Source organism: Mixophyes fleayi, chromosome 3, assembly GCF_038048845.1.
Source record: "Mixophyes fleayi isolate aMixFle1 chromosome 3, aMixFle1.hap1, whole genome shotgun sequence".
Classification (NCBI taxonomy): Eukaryota; Metazoa; Chordata; class Amphibia; order Anura; family Limnodynastidae; genus Mixophyes; species Mixophyes fleayi.
Window position 1 is genome coordinate 124,940,557 of NC_134404.1, and position 15,930 is coordinate 124,956,486.

The 15,930-nt window shown below is 45.8% G+C and overlaps 1 protein-coding gene across 2 annotated transcripts in view; it reads right to left on the minus strand.

Annotated features, from left to right (window-relative positions):
• Positions 1-15,930, minus strand: part of CLDN16 (claudin 16) — a 67,773-nt gene that overhangs the window by 13,983 nt on the left and 37,860 nt on the right. For both annotated transcript variants that reach the window (XM_075200588.1, XM_075200587.1), the window contains exon 3: positions 2,543-2,707. In XM_075200588.1, the coding sequence (XP_075056689.1) occupies positions 2,543-2,707 (165 nt within the window). The remainder of the gene's footprint in view (positions 1-2,542; positions 2,708-15,930) is intronic.

Here is a 15,930-nt window from a genome sequence, read left to right on the forward strand (position 1 = left end):
ATATATATATATATATATATATATATATATATTTATTTGTATGTATTTATTATTTATTATTTTATTTTATTATTATTATCTCAAAGGGTCCGCAGCGCCGTACATGACATATACAGAAAACAGCGACCCATAACACAACATGCTACATAAAGAACAAAATATTAAGAACAAAAATATATAAATATACACACACACAGACACAGTTAACATGGTAATGGAAATAAAATTATTTCTGTGACAATGAGTGAAAGTGATGGGGTAGAAATCAGCGAGAAGTACGCCGAAGCTTAAGAAAACAGGGCTAGGGAAGCAGGCCAAGAGGTACAGAGGATGATGGAATAGTAGAAGGAGCACACAAGGAAAGAGGGCCCTAATCCTGAGAGCTTACATCCTAAAAAAAAGAGACACAAATAGGGTGGTACTAACTGGGGGAGAGAGCTGGGACAAGGGAGTTAGGAGGAGGACTGATAGACTTGAATAAACAAATGAGTCTTAAGGGCACATTTTAAGCCTTTGAGAGTAGATGCTAACCTGATAGAACGTGGAAGATCGTTCCACAGCTGGGGAGCAGTCCGGGCAAAGTCCTGGAGACGGGAGTAGGAAGAGGTAATCAGTGGAGTAGTGAGGCGGCGGTCACAGGCAAAGCGGAGGGGGCGGGGAGTAGGTAGAAATGAGATTGGAGATGTAGGGAGAGGAGGATTGATTAAGAGTTTTAAAGGTGAGGGTGAGGAGTTTAAATTTAATTCTGTAGGCCATTGGGAGCCTATGTAATGACTGTTGGAGATGGACAGGAGAGATAGAGCGACGGGAGAGAAAAATAAGGTGGGCAGCAGCATTGAGGATAGACTTAAGAGGGTCAAGGTGAGAATCAGGTAGGCCAGAGCGAAAGAGGTTACAGTAGTCAAGGCGAGAGATTACAAGTGAGTGAACAAGGGTTTTCTTGGCTTCCGTAGTGAGAAAGGGGTGTATCTTGGATATATTCCGAAGGTGGAAGGAGCAGGATGTAAGGTTTGAAGGAGAGGAAGGAATCAAGGATGACCCCAAGGCATTGCTCTTGAGGGACAGAAACAAGGGTAGTGTTATTAACAGAAATAGAGAGGGGGGAAGTGGGAGAGTCCTGGAAAGGAGGAATACGATAAGTTCAGCCTTAGAAATATTGAGTTTAAGGAAGCGTTGGGACATCGAAGAGGAGATGGCCGCGAGACAGCAGGAGGCAGGAGACACGAGACAAAAGGGAAGGGGAGAGGTGAGGGGATGAAAGATAAATCTGAGTATCATCAGCATAGAGGTGGTACTGGAGGCCAAAGGAGCGGATGAGGACACCAAGGGAGGAGGTGTAGAGGGAGAAAAGCAGGGGACCAAGAACGGAACCTTGGGGAATGCTAACAGGTAAGGGAAGAGGGGGGGATGTAGAGTCATGTGTAGCGACTGAGAAGGAGCTGTTGGTGAGGTAAAAGGAAAACCAGGAGAGGATGGTGTTACAGAGGCCTATAGATTTGGGAGTTTGCAAAAGGAGTACGTGGTCAACAGTATCGAAGGCAGCGGAGAGGTCAGGAAGGACAAGGAGGGAGTAGTCAAGGCCGGTGCTGACATTACCAACGCCCACATGCCATGCCGTATGCGCAGTGTAATAATGTGCAAATTCCAAGCAGGGGGGCATTGGAAATGCCGGCAACGGCCTTGGCTACCATGCCAGTATGCAGCAATCAAATGTTGATACTGTAGCATACAATAAAATACAACTGTGAAAGTACAAAACATATGCCTTTCAGTGTTATGTCTTTAGCTGGCCAACATGGAATTGAATATGGCCATACAAAATGTTGTATCTTTTGATGGGACTAGCTGTGCATATCAGGCCGTTGCTAGCTGAGGCTAGGACGATGCATACAATTACTTATGAAACCACATGCAAAGGCAACATTTCATTTGCAAGATGAGATTAGACAGCCCCAATGCCGTCTCTCTCATGAGTAACTAAGCAGTATTTTTGGAGCAAAATTAAAAAGTTTAAATTACGAAAAGGTGTGGTACGAAAGCAATTATAGAACCCTCTTTAAAGTGACATTCTCATTCTGTCTATCACACACAGTAAGGCTCACAAGCCTACAAAGTAGGCACAGATTGATTTTACAGCGGCAATTGACAAAATTAGATTGTAGGTGTACACATATCAATACGCTAGACAGACGATTGGGTGCATTTACACAAATGGTAAAGCTTTGCTCATTTGCCAGTTTATAGTGAGTAAGATATCCAGATTAAAGAAAGGAATTACATTGAAAGTAAACTCAGCACAAGTCTGAAATGTCAATGGGACAGGCATTACAAAAAATAAGACAATGAAACATTTGTCAATTGATTCATGATTTCCAAAGTAAGATGTGATGATCTAACAGTCAGTGATACGTTGAAATGCAATTCAATATGTATATGTATAACATATCAAAAATATTTTTTACCTTACAGTTGTAGTAGTACATGTTTTGACACACTAATATTTTGGCTTAAATTAGGAATGTTGTAGTTTTATGAGTCTTACCTCCAACAATGAGGGTAATTCCAGCTACATAACAGATCTTTAACTTGATATGTGATTCATCTGTGAGCAATGTGACACAGTCAAGCCCCAGGAGAAGGAAAATGAAGCCAAACGCTGCCAGAATATCTGCTGTTATCATAAATCCACGAGTTGCCACTAATTTCACTGGAAGATAGGGAAAATAACAGGGCAAAACCTTTTGTAAAATCTTAAGTAGTGTTCAGTAAATAGACAAATGCCCAACTTACTCTGTGTTCTTAATTTATGCTATTTAAGGTTTAAATAATAGGGTTTGATGAAATAGATCCTATAAAGCAGCACCAAGAATTAAGACAGTTTGAATCTGGTCTTTTAATAACACAAAATTGCAACAGTTGCAATCTGCGCTTCCTTAGTGATGTATTGCACTTTAGAAAATTACAGTAAATCTGAAGTGTGTTCACAGAATGATGTTTAAAGGAATAGGCTGGATCTGGGCCAGTGAGGTTAAATGTGAGCAAAGAATACGGTTTATAACTTGCAGTTTTCCAGATTCAGGGTCTTTGCAGAGTTATATAATGATTTTGAAGGCTACAATAAAGCTTTTTAGACAACACTGACAATGATAGTAAAAGGAAACAGGGTCAAAGTATTAGCAACTGAGACATTGAAACACTTCTATCCAAAGAAAAGACAAGTGTTTTGTTTGGAAAAAATGAGTTTTAAATTACTTTAGTCTTACAAATGGCGCATTGACATGTTCTCAGATAAGTGAAAACACTGTGAACTATAAAGATACTTACAGATGATAGCTGAACTTGCTGAACTTGCTGATTTTCATAATATCATTTCAAATGGCACTATGCTTACAGTGCTTTTATATAGAAAAAATCATCATCTAAACACACTTGTGAACATTCAAATGTAATTTCCAGGGTGATATTGAAGCATGTCATACTTGTTACAGGCTACATCACCAGTTCTTAATCTTTTTTTTAGTGTCAGTGTGCCATTGATTTGGGGAATATCCATATATTTTATATGTGATGACTAAGGGATACCAAAACAAGTTCTGGGACCAGAGAGTTCTGGGACCATAGAGTTCTGGGATTCTGTGGTTGTGTACCTCTATTCTAATCCCACCATCTCCTATCTGGACATAAGTGTCAGCCCAGACATTTTGTGTTTCTTCCCTTGTTTAAGTGCAGCCAGAGCCAGATGAGTTCAGCACCCTATCAGCCCCAGCACTAGTAGGAGCTGAGGAATCTAATCTCTTGATTTCCAGACTGACTTCTACAGCTTTGTCTCCATGGTCTAGTGCCCCCATCGAGCCAAATTCAGTATGAAGAGGTTTGGCCAGATCTTGGAAGCAGAAACCGGGCAGCCTGATCTCACTGAGTTCTACTACAGCACTTTGCCTTCTGGGACTTCCATGAGGTACTGTTCCTTCCAGATTCATCTGAACCCACCGTGCACTACTGGGAGGACCTCTGGGAAAACCACTCTCTGGTCCACTGTACAGACATAGCCACCTAATTCTATTAGGCCCTACTGCTCCTTTAGGGTTCATTAGAACCCTGTTACAGTAACTAGGAGAGGCTTTCCTAGACTTACCTTTCCTCAAACAACCTATTGGACCTTCTTCAGGTTTCTCAGGCTTTCTTTCCCAACAATCCACAGAGACTGTACTGACTAAGGTGGCTAATGATTTGATCATTGTAAATTTAAAGTTCTCACTTTAAATTCTTCTTGACCTCTCAGTTGCTTTTGACACTGTTGACCATTCTCTTCTCACTCAGACAGTACATTCCTACGGACTTCAAGTCAGTGCCCTATCCTGGTTCTAGTCCTACTTATCAAGCCACTCTTTTATTGTTAACTTTTCTGGATCCACCTCAATTCCACTTCCTCTATCAATTGGAGTACTACAAGCCTTGGTGCTAGATCCTTTATTCTTCTCTATATTAGGAACCACAAGGATAAAGATCCTGGACCAGATCAAATCGCGCTACCCAGACACAGGGTGAAGAGTCTAATAGGATGCCGGTCTTTACCAGGGTGCCTCACAAGGAGGTATTTGTTTGGCTGCATTCACCAAGCAGGCCACAGCTCCAGGGATGGGTCCTGAGTGTGATTTATGTGCAGGAATGATAGCATCACTAAGAATTTAGTGGATGAATACAGCACCAGGAATATGGCAGTAGGAAGGCAGCACCAGGAATGTAGCAGCCGATGAAATGCAACACTGGTATATAAACAATAGCGAGCTAGATGACACTGATAATATCAGAGATAAATGCTCTGGCACCATAACAGTGCAGAAAACAAATTTAAATAGAAAACTGAGTGGACAGGTGGTGTGGAGAAGACCCAGTCAGTCATGTGGTCAAATCTTTATAAGAATGCTCATTATTTGATGCATTGATGTGAGACGTGCATGCACGACTGACATTGAAACACTGTATTCTTCTACCCAGCAGCGCCACAAAGCCACAACAAGTTAGCGCAGCAGACCCAGGTAAGTCTGGTGCATGACACTCTATAATTGTTAGGGCAAATGGCAGATACAACATAAGTCTCTAGAACCATCGCAAATAGGTCTTCACCTATAGCAGCCCAAGTTCCCATGCATCGCTTTATGGTTACTGGTACCCAGTTATTTTACTCAGAGAATATGGAAAACATAAGTCCCTAGAACCATATTGAAGAGGTCCGCCCAAAGCAGCCAAAGTTCCCATGGATCGCTTTGTGCTCACCAGGTAACCAATTTCTTTACTCAGAAAAATATGGGGTTACATTCGCATTGGCTCTGCCTTATTACAGCTGATAATAGGAGTACCCAAAGCAGACTGGAGCAAGTGGAGATACTGAGCGATAGCTGACAGAGACAGAGTAAGAACCTCTCCAGGTCCATTTCAGTGGCAGAAAATGGATATACCAGTAAACAAGCCAAAGGTCACTTCTTGTAGAGAATATTCCAGCAGACAAGGTAAAAGTTGGTACATGAAGTGGACAGAGAATATTCCAGTAGACAAGCCGTGGGTTGGTAATAGCAAAGACACACAGAAAAGATACATTAACCAGGAGAAGCAGTGTATCAATGCTATCACTGGCAAGGAGGAATGGATTTTCCTGTCTTATAAGGACCAGGGAGTCAATCAAAAGGCTTCCTGAGAACGAGCCTGTTACGATTTTGATGCCTTAGTCAGTATTAGCACAGGCTTACCTAGGGAGCGGAGTCTAACGGCCTTCCGGTCTTCACCAAGAACCACCGCAAGGTAGTGTGGGCTTAGCTGCCAAAGAACCGCAGGTCGCGGCCCCCAGATTAGCCTACTGACGTAAGGGAGAAAGTTCTAAGTGATGGCAGGCAGACAAGAAAATAGACAATGCGGTGCAAGTACAGGCACTAACCGTTAATTCCAGGCGTAGTAGGTCTGGAACAGTAACCGGTAGATGCACGGAGGCAATGGGTGCGTGGCAGGATCCAGAGGATAGTTGGTAACACAGCCGGGTCGGTACACAGAAGGTATCAGGTATACGGTGCCAGAGGGAGATCCAGAGAATAGTTGGTAACACAGCCGGGTCGGTACACAGAAGGTATCAGGTATACGGTGCCAGAGGGAGATCCAGAGAATAGTTGGTAACACAGCCGAGTCGGTACACAGAAGGTATCAGGTATGCAGTGCCAGAGGGAGATCCAGAGAATAGTTGGTAACACAGCCGAGTCGGTACACAGAAGATAGTCCAGTTGCGTAGTGCCAGGGATAAGCCAAAGAATAGTCAGGTCACAGCCAGGTAGGTACACAGGAGTAGGAGGAATAGAGGGGTTAACAGGGAGCAGGTTCACAGGAGTCAGGACACAGGAACTGTAGCCAGGAACAGGAAACACATTGCTCTGACACAGGCAGCGTGTCAGAGCAGGGAAGATATAGGAGTTAGAATTCCCCGCCCAGGAGTCACATGATCAGCAGCAGAGAGAACCCGGAAGTGCGGCAGCGCTAACAGAAGAAGCGCTGAAGAGATGGACACCGCTGTCAGCTCCCGCTGACAGCGCAGCGGAACGGGAACAAGGTAAGTTCCTAACAGTACCCCCCCCTTCAGGGGTGGCCTCCGGACAACCTATAAGGCTTTAGAGGGAACTTGGTATGGAATTTCTTCAACAAACTCGGAGCATGAAGGTCTCGTGCAGGAATCCAAGAACACTCTTCAGGACCGTAACCTTTCCAGTCAACCAGGAACTGCAAGGAACCTCTGGAAATCCGAGAATCTAGAATCTCCTTCACCTCAAATTCCTGATCTGGTGCAGAAATAGCAGCAGGAGGTCTTCTTGAAGAGAAGAATTTGTTAACAACAAGTGGTTTGAGAAGGGAAATGTGGAAGACATTGGGAATCCTCAAGGTAGGGGGTAATTTTAATCTAAAGGCCACCGGATTAATGACCTCAATGATCTTGAAGGGACCGATAAATCGGGGAGCGAATTTCCTAGAAGGAACCAACAAGCGAAGATTCTTTGTAGACAACCACACTTTGTCACCAGGAGTAAGTAGTGGAGACGGTCTTCTTCTTTTGTCAAATGCTTTTTTACTGATGGCAGAGGTGTGAAGTAATTTGCGTTTGATAAGATCCCACCTAGACGAGAAGTCCGATAGAAGGGAATCCACTGCAGGAACCCCAGAAGCGGTTAACTCTTTGAAGGGTGGAACTTTAGGATGAAATCCCTGAAGAGCAAAAAAGGGAGAAATGGAGGTAGAGTCGTGTGAATTATTATTGTGGGCGAATTCTGCCCAAGGTAATAAATCAACCCAATCATCATGTTTAGCTGAAATGAAACATCTGAGGAATTTCTCCAATTCTTGATTCGTCCTTTCCGTGAGACCATTACTTTGCGGATGATATGCAGAAGAGAAATTTAACTTAATTCCACAAAGACGAGAAAAGGCCCTCCAAAATCTTGCCACAAACTGAGTTCCTCGATCAGAAACGATAATATCTGGACAGCCATGTAGGCGGAAAATTTCTTTAATGAAGAGTTGAGCCAGAATAGGAGCAGAAGGGAGACCTTTTAATGCCACAAAATGAGCGGCTCGGGAAAGGCGATCGGTGACCACCCACACTACTGAGAACCCTCTGGAGGAGGGTAAATCTGTGATAAAATCCATGGAGAGATGACTCCAAGGTCGATCCGGAATTGGCAGAGGCTGCAGCAGACCGTATGGAGCTTGACGAGGAACTTTATTCTGAGCGCAAGGGGAACACGCCGTCACAAACTGTCGAACGTCCGAACGGATAGCCGGCCACCAATAACTACGGGAGATAAATTCAAAAGTCTTCTTTATACCGGCATGACCAAAAAAACGGGAGGCATGAGCCCATTTAAGGAGTTTAGTTTGGAGATGTGGAGGAACCAAAGTCTTCCCGTAGGGAATGATCACCCGAGTAGGAGTAGTAGCCAAAATACATTCTGGATCTAGAATAGACCTAACCCTCTCTTCTTCGGTATCCATAGAATCAAAGGAACGAGAGAGAGCATCAGCCTTCTTGTTCTTGGACCCTGGTCTGAAGGTAATGATCATATTGAATCGTAAAAAAAATAAAGACCATCTGGCCTGACGGGGATTGAGGCAGGATGCAGTTTGTAGATAAAGCAGGTTCTTGTGATCCGTAAAAATAGTAACAGGAAATCTGGCTCCCTCCAAATGATGTCTCCAGGCCTCCAAGGCCAATTTGATAGCAAGTAGTTCTCTGTCTCCAATGCCGTAGTTTTTTTCGGTGGATGAGAATTTACGAGAAAAGAAGCCACAGGGAGAAAACTTTCCAGTAGAATTCTTCTGAGACAAAATAGCTCCTACTCCAGTGGAGGATGCGTCAACCTCGAGAAAAAAGGGGAAGGAAGAATCTGGCTGTTGAAGAATAGGTGCCGATATGAAGGCTTCTTTAAGATACTTGAAGGCCTCTACCGCCTCTGGTGGCCAGGTCTTAGCGTTGGCAGATTTCTTGGTCAGGGAAGTGATGGGTGCAATAACAGACAAAAACCCTTTGATAAAGTGGCGGTAATAATTAGAGAACCCAATAAAACGCTGGATGGCCTTAAGTCCAACCGGTTGGGGCCAATCAGAAAACGCCTTTAATTTCTCAAGGTCCATACGTAATCCGGAGCCAGAAACCACGTGACCAAGAAAAGGAAGATGCGTTTTTTCAAAGACACACTTGTCCACATTACAGTACAGATGATGCGACCGAAGCATGGAAGAATCAAGGAGACATGATGGCGATGAGTAATAATATCAGGTGAAAAAATAAGAATATCGTCTATGTAGATGACAACAAATTGATACAGGAAATCCTGAAAAACTTCGTTAATGAAATTTTGAAAAACCGCAGGAGCGTTACAAAGTCCAAATGGCATGACAAGATACTCAAAATGCCCATCGTGCGTATTGAACGCCGTCTTCCATTCATCCCCTTGTTTAATACGGATAAGGTTGTAGGCCCCTTTCAAATCCAGTTTAGAAAAAATTGAAGCTCCCCTGATCCTATCAAAGAGTTCAGAGATTAATGGTAAGGGGTACCTATTCTTTTTTGTTATGGCGTTGAGGCCACGGTAGTCTATGCAAGTACGCAATCCGCCGTCCTTCTTTTTTACGAAAAAGAAACCTGCTCCTGCTGGTGACGAGGATTTCCGGATAAAACCCCTGTTTAAATTCTCCTTAATATATAGGGACATGGCCTCTGATTCGGGTAGAGATAATGGAAATACCCGTCCTCTAGGTGGTATCTTATCCGGCAACAATTCAATGGAGCAATCCCAAGGTCTATGAGGGGGTAACTTGGAAGCCTCCTTTTCACAAAAGACATCAGAAAACGAATGATATTGAGGAGGAATACCGGAGGGTGTTGGAAGACAGCCCATAGCGGGTCTATGAATCCTGGGAAGACATCGGGAATGACACTCTGAACCCCATGCAAGAACTTCCGGTTTCTGCCAATCTAAAGTGGGGGAGTGAAGTCTGAGCCAAGGTAGGCCTAAGATCAACGGTGTCACACGCCGGACTCCCGCTGCCTCCCCGGGAGCCGGCGGGTGTACCCACTAACTACAGAGGCCATCCCCACCAAGACCCGCTATTTCTTTCACTTACCTGGTCCACGCTGCTGCAGCTCTCCAGCGCTGTCTCTCCCCTTCTTCCGTTCAGCGCTCAGTGGTTCTGCGCATGCGCAGAACCGTCTAACTGTTTTATGTGTTCTCACTGCCCTCTATTGGCTGTCCAATTGGAACTGCACTATATCTACTTCCTCTGACCAGAACTCAATGCTGGTTCTTTCAGTCAGTCCCTGACTTTAAGATTGGAAACAGCTCCTGTGTTTTTGCTATTCCCTCAAGCTTCCAAGCTACGTCTCTCCGGGGAACTCACCTCCAGGTGACTACGCTGCTAGCATTCCGGTAAAGCACTTCCAAGTGGCGACACTATCTTTTCCTGCTAACCAGCTCCCTAGTGACTACTTCGCTGAACATCCCAGCTATATTTCTTCTCTCGAGTGACAACGCTGCCAAACCTCCCGGCTAAACACCGCTATCAAGTGACAGCGCTACTTCTACCTGATTCTACGCTCCGTCTGCTGTGTTCGCTGAGAACTTCTCCAGGGGACCGCGACCTGCAAGTGGAAGCCGCAAAAGCCCATATTCCCTTGCGGGAATCTCTGGTGAACACCTTTCACTATGTTAGACTCCGCGCCCCTCGCTGAAGTAATGTCAATCTCGGCTGAACTATCAGGATCCAGTTGAAGTCTCTTTGGTAACGTGACACTAAGAACCAGCCATGTCAGATCCTGATAGAGAACCTTCCGCCAAGGACATGCTTCAACACCTGGTTGGAAGAGTGGAGCGTCAGGATGCAGTTCAGATGCAACTTCTGCAAGGTTTGCAAACTCTGGCTTCCCGTTTAGACGCCTTACAGGAGACCCCGCCTCAGCCGGCTGCTCAACCACAAGCAGTCGAAGTCCCTGCTGCAGCCGCTTCCTCTCTGCGTTTGCCTACACCCTCCAAATTTGATGGTGATCCTAACTCTTGCCGAGGCTTTTTAAATCAGTGCTCCATCCAATTTGAGTTATTACCTCAGAATTTTCCTACTCCCAGGTCAAAAGTCGCTTATATGGTCTCCCTCCTATCCGGAAAAGCCCTGGCATGGGCCTCGCCTCTTTGGGAACGTAATGACAATCTCCTCAATGATGTTTCCGCCTTCACTTCGGCATTCAGGAGGATTTTTGATGAACCGGGACGAGTGACGTCCGCTGCTACTAGCATCCTAAGACTACGTCAAAATTCCCGTTCTGTGGCTCAATACGTTATTGAGTTTCAGACCCTAGCTTCCGAGCTCCAGTGGAACGATGAGGCTCTTGTTGCTGCCTTCTGGCAAGGGCTGTCAGATAAAATCAAGGATGCCCTCTCTTCTCAAGAATTGCCACCCACCTTAGATGCCCTAATTTCTCTCTGCAACCGGGTAGATCTTCGGCTTCGGGAAAGATCGTCCGAGAAAGACCTTCCTAGACGGTCTACCTTTCGTCTAGCTCCTCGTTTTCAACCACCCACATCTACGGATGAGCCTATGCAACTGGGGCGCTCCCGTTTATCTCCGGATGAAAGAGAGAGAAGAATGAAGAATAAACTATGCCTATATTGTGGAGATCCTGGTCACCTCCTGGCTTCATGTACCCGGCGTTCGGGAAACGACAAACCCTAGCCTGCACTGGAGAGGTCAGTCTAGGGACTCTTACTTCCTCTCCAACTTCTTTTCCAGATCTAACATGTTCTTTCCCTCTCACCTTACATTTGCTTTCAGGGCCCCAGTCGTCCAAGGCCTTGTTGGATTCTGGAGCAGCCGGGAACTTTATGTCACAATCTCTGGTTACTAGACTAGCGCTGCCCACTGTTCCGCTGAAAAAGCCCTTGGCTACTACGGGCATTGACGGTTCCCGTCTCCCTAATGGTAGTATTCTTAAACGAACAAAACCCATCTCCATGCAAGTTGGGGCTCTCCACTGGGAAAAGATTTCCTTTCTCGTTCTCCCACTAACCATCAGCCCAATCATTCTAGGTCTACCATGGCTTCATCTACATTCACCCCATCTGGATTGGCCTTCATCACAAATCATTGCGTGGGGCCCTGCCTGCTCTCGCCAATGCCTAACACCAGTCAAACCTCTCGGCTTCACACAGATTCCTTCAGAACCCACCACAGTTATGTTACTGCACCAGTATTCTTCCTTTTCGGATGTCTTCTCTAAAGCCTCCTCTGAGCGTCTACCACCCCATCGAGCTTGGGATTGCCCCATCGATCTCATTCTGGGGAAAACTCCTCCACGAGGTCGAGTCTATCCGCTCTCACTGCCCGAGACAGAGGCTACTACACTCTACATCAAGGAAAATCTGCAACGTGGTTTCATCAGACCTTCCTCCTCACCCGCCGGGGCCGGGTTTTTCTTTGTGAAAAAAAAAGATGGAGCTCTCCGTCCGTGTATCGACTACAGAGGCCTGAACTCCATCACTATTAAAAACCGCTATCCCATTCCATTAATCACCGAACTCTTCGATCGCATTAAAGGTGCGAGAATCTTCACTAAACTCGATCTACGCGGAGCTTACAACCTGATCCGGATTCGCCCTGGGGATGAGTGGAAGACGGCTTTTAATACACGGGACGGCCATTACGAATATCTAGTGATGCCGTTTGGCTTATGTAACGCCCCAGCCGTTTTCCAGGGGTTTGTGAATGAAATCTTTCGCGATCTGCTATATTCCAATGTAGTAGTATATCTGGATGACATCTTAATTTTCTCCAAAGACCTTCCCAATCATCGTTTACATGTGGCTGAAGTTCTTTCCAGATTACGTACCAACCATTTGTTCTGCAAATTGGAGAAATGCATATTTGAGGTCCCTAAGTTGCCTTTCCTGGGCTATTTGGTTTCTGGATCCGGTCTACAAATGGACCCGGGAAAAGTTCATGCTATAATCAACTGGCCCCAACCAACTACACTCAAATCCATTCAACGTTTTTTGGGTTTCTCCAATTATTACAGGCGCTTTATTGCTGGTTACTCATCTGTGGTGGCACCTCTGACAGCTCTCACCCGAAAAGGGGCAAACCCGCAAAATTGGACCGCAGAAGCATTGGAAGCGTTCCAATTTCTCAAAAGAGCCTTTTCATCGGCACCTATCCTCCAGCAACCCGATGTCTCTCTTCCTTTTTTCCTAGAGGTGGATGCATCTTCCACCGGTGTAGGAGCAGTTCTTTCGCAAAAAAGTATTCAAGGCAAGTTCCATCCCTGCGCTTTCTTCTCCCGCAAGTTCCTGCCAGCAGAGAGTAATTACGCCATTGGGGATAAAGAACTCCTGGCCATGAAGTTGGCTCTAACTGAGTGGCGTTATCTTCTAGAGGGGGCTCGTCACCCGGTTACGATCTTCACGGATCATAAGAATCTACTCTATCTCCAGTCAGCCCAATGCCTGAATCCACGTCAAGCCCGCTGGTCCCTCTTTTTTACCCGCTTTGATCTGCGGGTCATCTTCAAACCCGGTATCAAAAATAAGAAAGCGGATGCATTATCCCGGGCTTTCCCAGAAAATTTGGGATCAGACACCTTGCTGGAACGTCCCATCCTGGACTCCAAATGCATTAAATTATTCTCAACTTCCTCAAACCCCATTCCCCCCCAGGGAAAAACATTTGTTCCTCCTCATCTACGGAAGAGCCTTCTTCACTGGTGTCATTCTTCACGATTTACAGGTCATCTTGGCTCTCGTAAAACATCCGAACTACTCTCTCGACAGTACTGGTGGCCCAAATTCCACTCCGAAGTTAAAGATTTCGTGGCTGCCTGCCCTACCTGTGCCCAAAACAAAATTCCTCGCCAGGTTCCACAAGGGTTACTTCAACCTCTTCCACTACCTACCAAGCCATGGACCCATCTTAGCATGGATTTCATCACTGACCTACCTCCAGCTAATAAATTTAATACCATCTGGGTTATTGTGGACCGTTTCTTGAAAATGGCACACTTCGTTCCACTCATCGGCCTTCCATCCTCAGCATGTCTAGCTCAACATTTCATTAAGGAAATCTTCCGACTACATGGCTGCCCCGCTGAAATTGTCTCGGATCGTGGGGTACAATTTGTCTCAAAATTCTGGAGATCCCTTTGTCATCTTCTGGGTATCCATCTGAAATTCTCCTCCGCATATCATACCCAGACCAACGGCCAGACAGAAAGGGTCAATCAGGATCTGGAGACGTTTCTCAGGATATTTTCTTCAGCCAACCAGAGTAATTGGGTGGATTTGCTACCCTGGGCAGAATTTGTTCATAACAATTCCTTTCACGAATCCACATCAACCACTCCGTTCTCCATGGTATTTGGAGGCCATCCGCGTATGCCAGAGTTTTCAGCCCTCCCTCCCACCCAAGTTCCAGCAGTTAACACTCTTCGACAGGACTTTCTATCCATCTGGTCTCGAGTTCGAAAGGCCCTTCAGAAATCCTCTACTCGCTACAAGCTGGCAGCAGATAAAAAACGCAGAGCTATTCCTCTTTTGAAGGTTGGCGACAAGGTGTGGTTATCTACAAAGAACATCCGCCTTAAAGTGCCCTGCATGAAACTTGCTCCTCGCTACATTGGTCCTTATAGGATCATTCAAGTAATCAGTCCCGTGTGTTTTAAGCTACGGCTACCACCCACTCTACGTATTGCCAATGCCTTTCATATTTCCTTATTGAGACCACTCATCATTAATCGGTTCTCGGTTCCTGTCACATCTACCACTCCCCTTTCTCTCCAACAAACTGATGAATTCGAGATCAGCCATATTCTGGATTCCAAAAATTCTAGAGGAACAATCAAGTATTTAGTGGATTGGAAGGGGTACGGTCCCGAAGAGCGCTCCTGGGTACGGGCTGCAGACATCCGTGCTCCTCTTCTGCTGAAAAAATTTCATTCTAAATTTCCGAAGAAACCAGGTCCTAGGTGTTCGGTGCCCACCTCTAAAGGGGGAGGTACTGTTACACGCCGGACTCCCGCTGCCTCCCCGGGAGCCGGCGGGTGTACCCACTAACTACAGAGGCCATCCCCACCAAGACCCGCTATTTCTTTCACTTACCTGGTCCACGCTGCTGCAGCTCTCCAGCGCTGTCTCTCCCCTTCTTCCGTTCAGCGCTCAGTGGTTCTGCGCATGCGCAGAACCGTCTAACTGTTTTATGTGTTCTCACTGCCCTCTATTGGCTGTCCAATTGGAACTGCACTATATCTACTTCCTCTGACCAGAACTCAATGCTGGTTCTTTCAGTCAGTCCCTGACTTTAAGATTGGAAACAGCTCCTGTGTTTTTGCTATTCCCTCAAGCTTCCAAGCTACGTCTCTCCGGGGAACTCACCTCCAGGTGACTACGCTGCTAGCATTCCGGTAAAGCACTTCCAAGTGGCGACACTATCTTTTCCTGCTAACCAGCTCCCTAGTGACTACTTCGCTGAACATCCCAGCTATATTTCTTCTCTCGAGTGACAACGCTGCCAAACCTCCCGGCTAAACACCGCTATCAAGTGACAGCGCTACTTCTACCTGATTCTACGCTCCGTCTGCTGTGTTCGCTGAGAACTTCTCCAGGGGACCGCGACCTGCAAGTGGAAGCCGCAAAAGCCCATATTCCCTTGCGGGAATCTCTGGTGAACACCTTTCACTATGTTAGACTCCGCGCCCCTCGCTGAAGTAATGTCAATCTCGGCTGAACTATCAGGATCCAGTTGAAGTCTCTTTGGTAACGTGACAAACGGGTTGATAGCCTTTGGAATGACTAAGAAGGAGATTTCCTCAGTGTGCAAGGCTCCAATGAATCGACTGCCATCTATAGCTGTAATGGCAATAGGTGGATCTAAGGGTTGCCTAGGCAATGATAACCGCTCTACAATGTCAGCTCGTAAAAAGTTCCCCGCTGCACCGGAGTCAATAAGCGCTGGAAGAGACAATTGTTTATCAGTATATTGCAGAATAACTTGGATAGAAAAACTAGAATCCATAGGAGAGAGAATGTTCATACCTAACTTAGTCTCTCCGTCATCAGTTAGGTCCGATCGTTTCCCGGGCGCTTCCCACATTGACTCAGGACATGACCGGGTTCCCCGCAATAAAGGCATAAACGATTTTTGAACCGCCTCTCTCTTTCCTCCTGGGATAAACGTGCTCTTCCCAACTGCATAGGCTCTTCCTCCGGTGTAATAGGACTTTGGAAGCGAGGAGCCAAACGGAAAGTAGATCGACGGGAACTCTCTCTCTCCTGAGTGCGTTCACGGAAACGTATATCAATCTGGTTACAGAGAGAGATCAAAGCATCCAGGGTAGTGGGTAACTCTCGGGCTGCTAGCTCG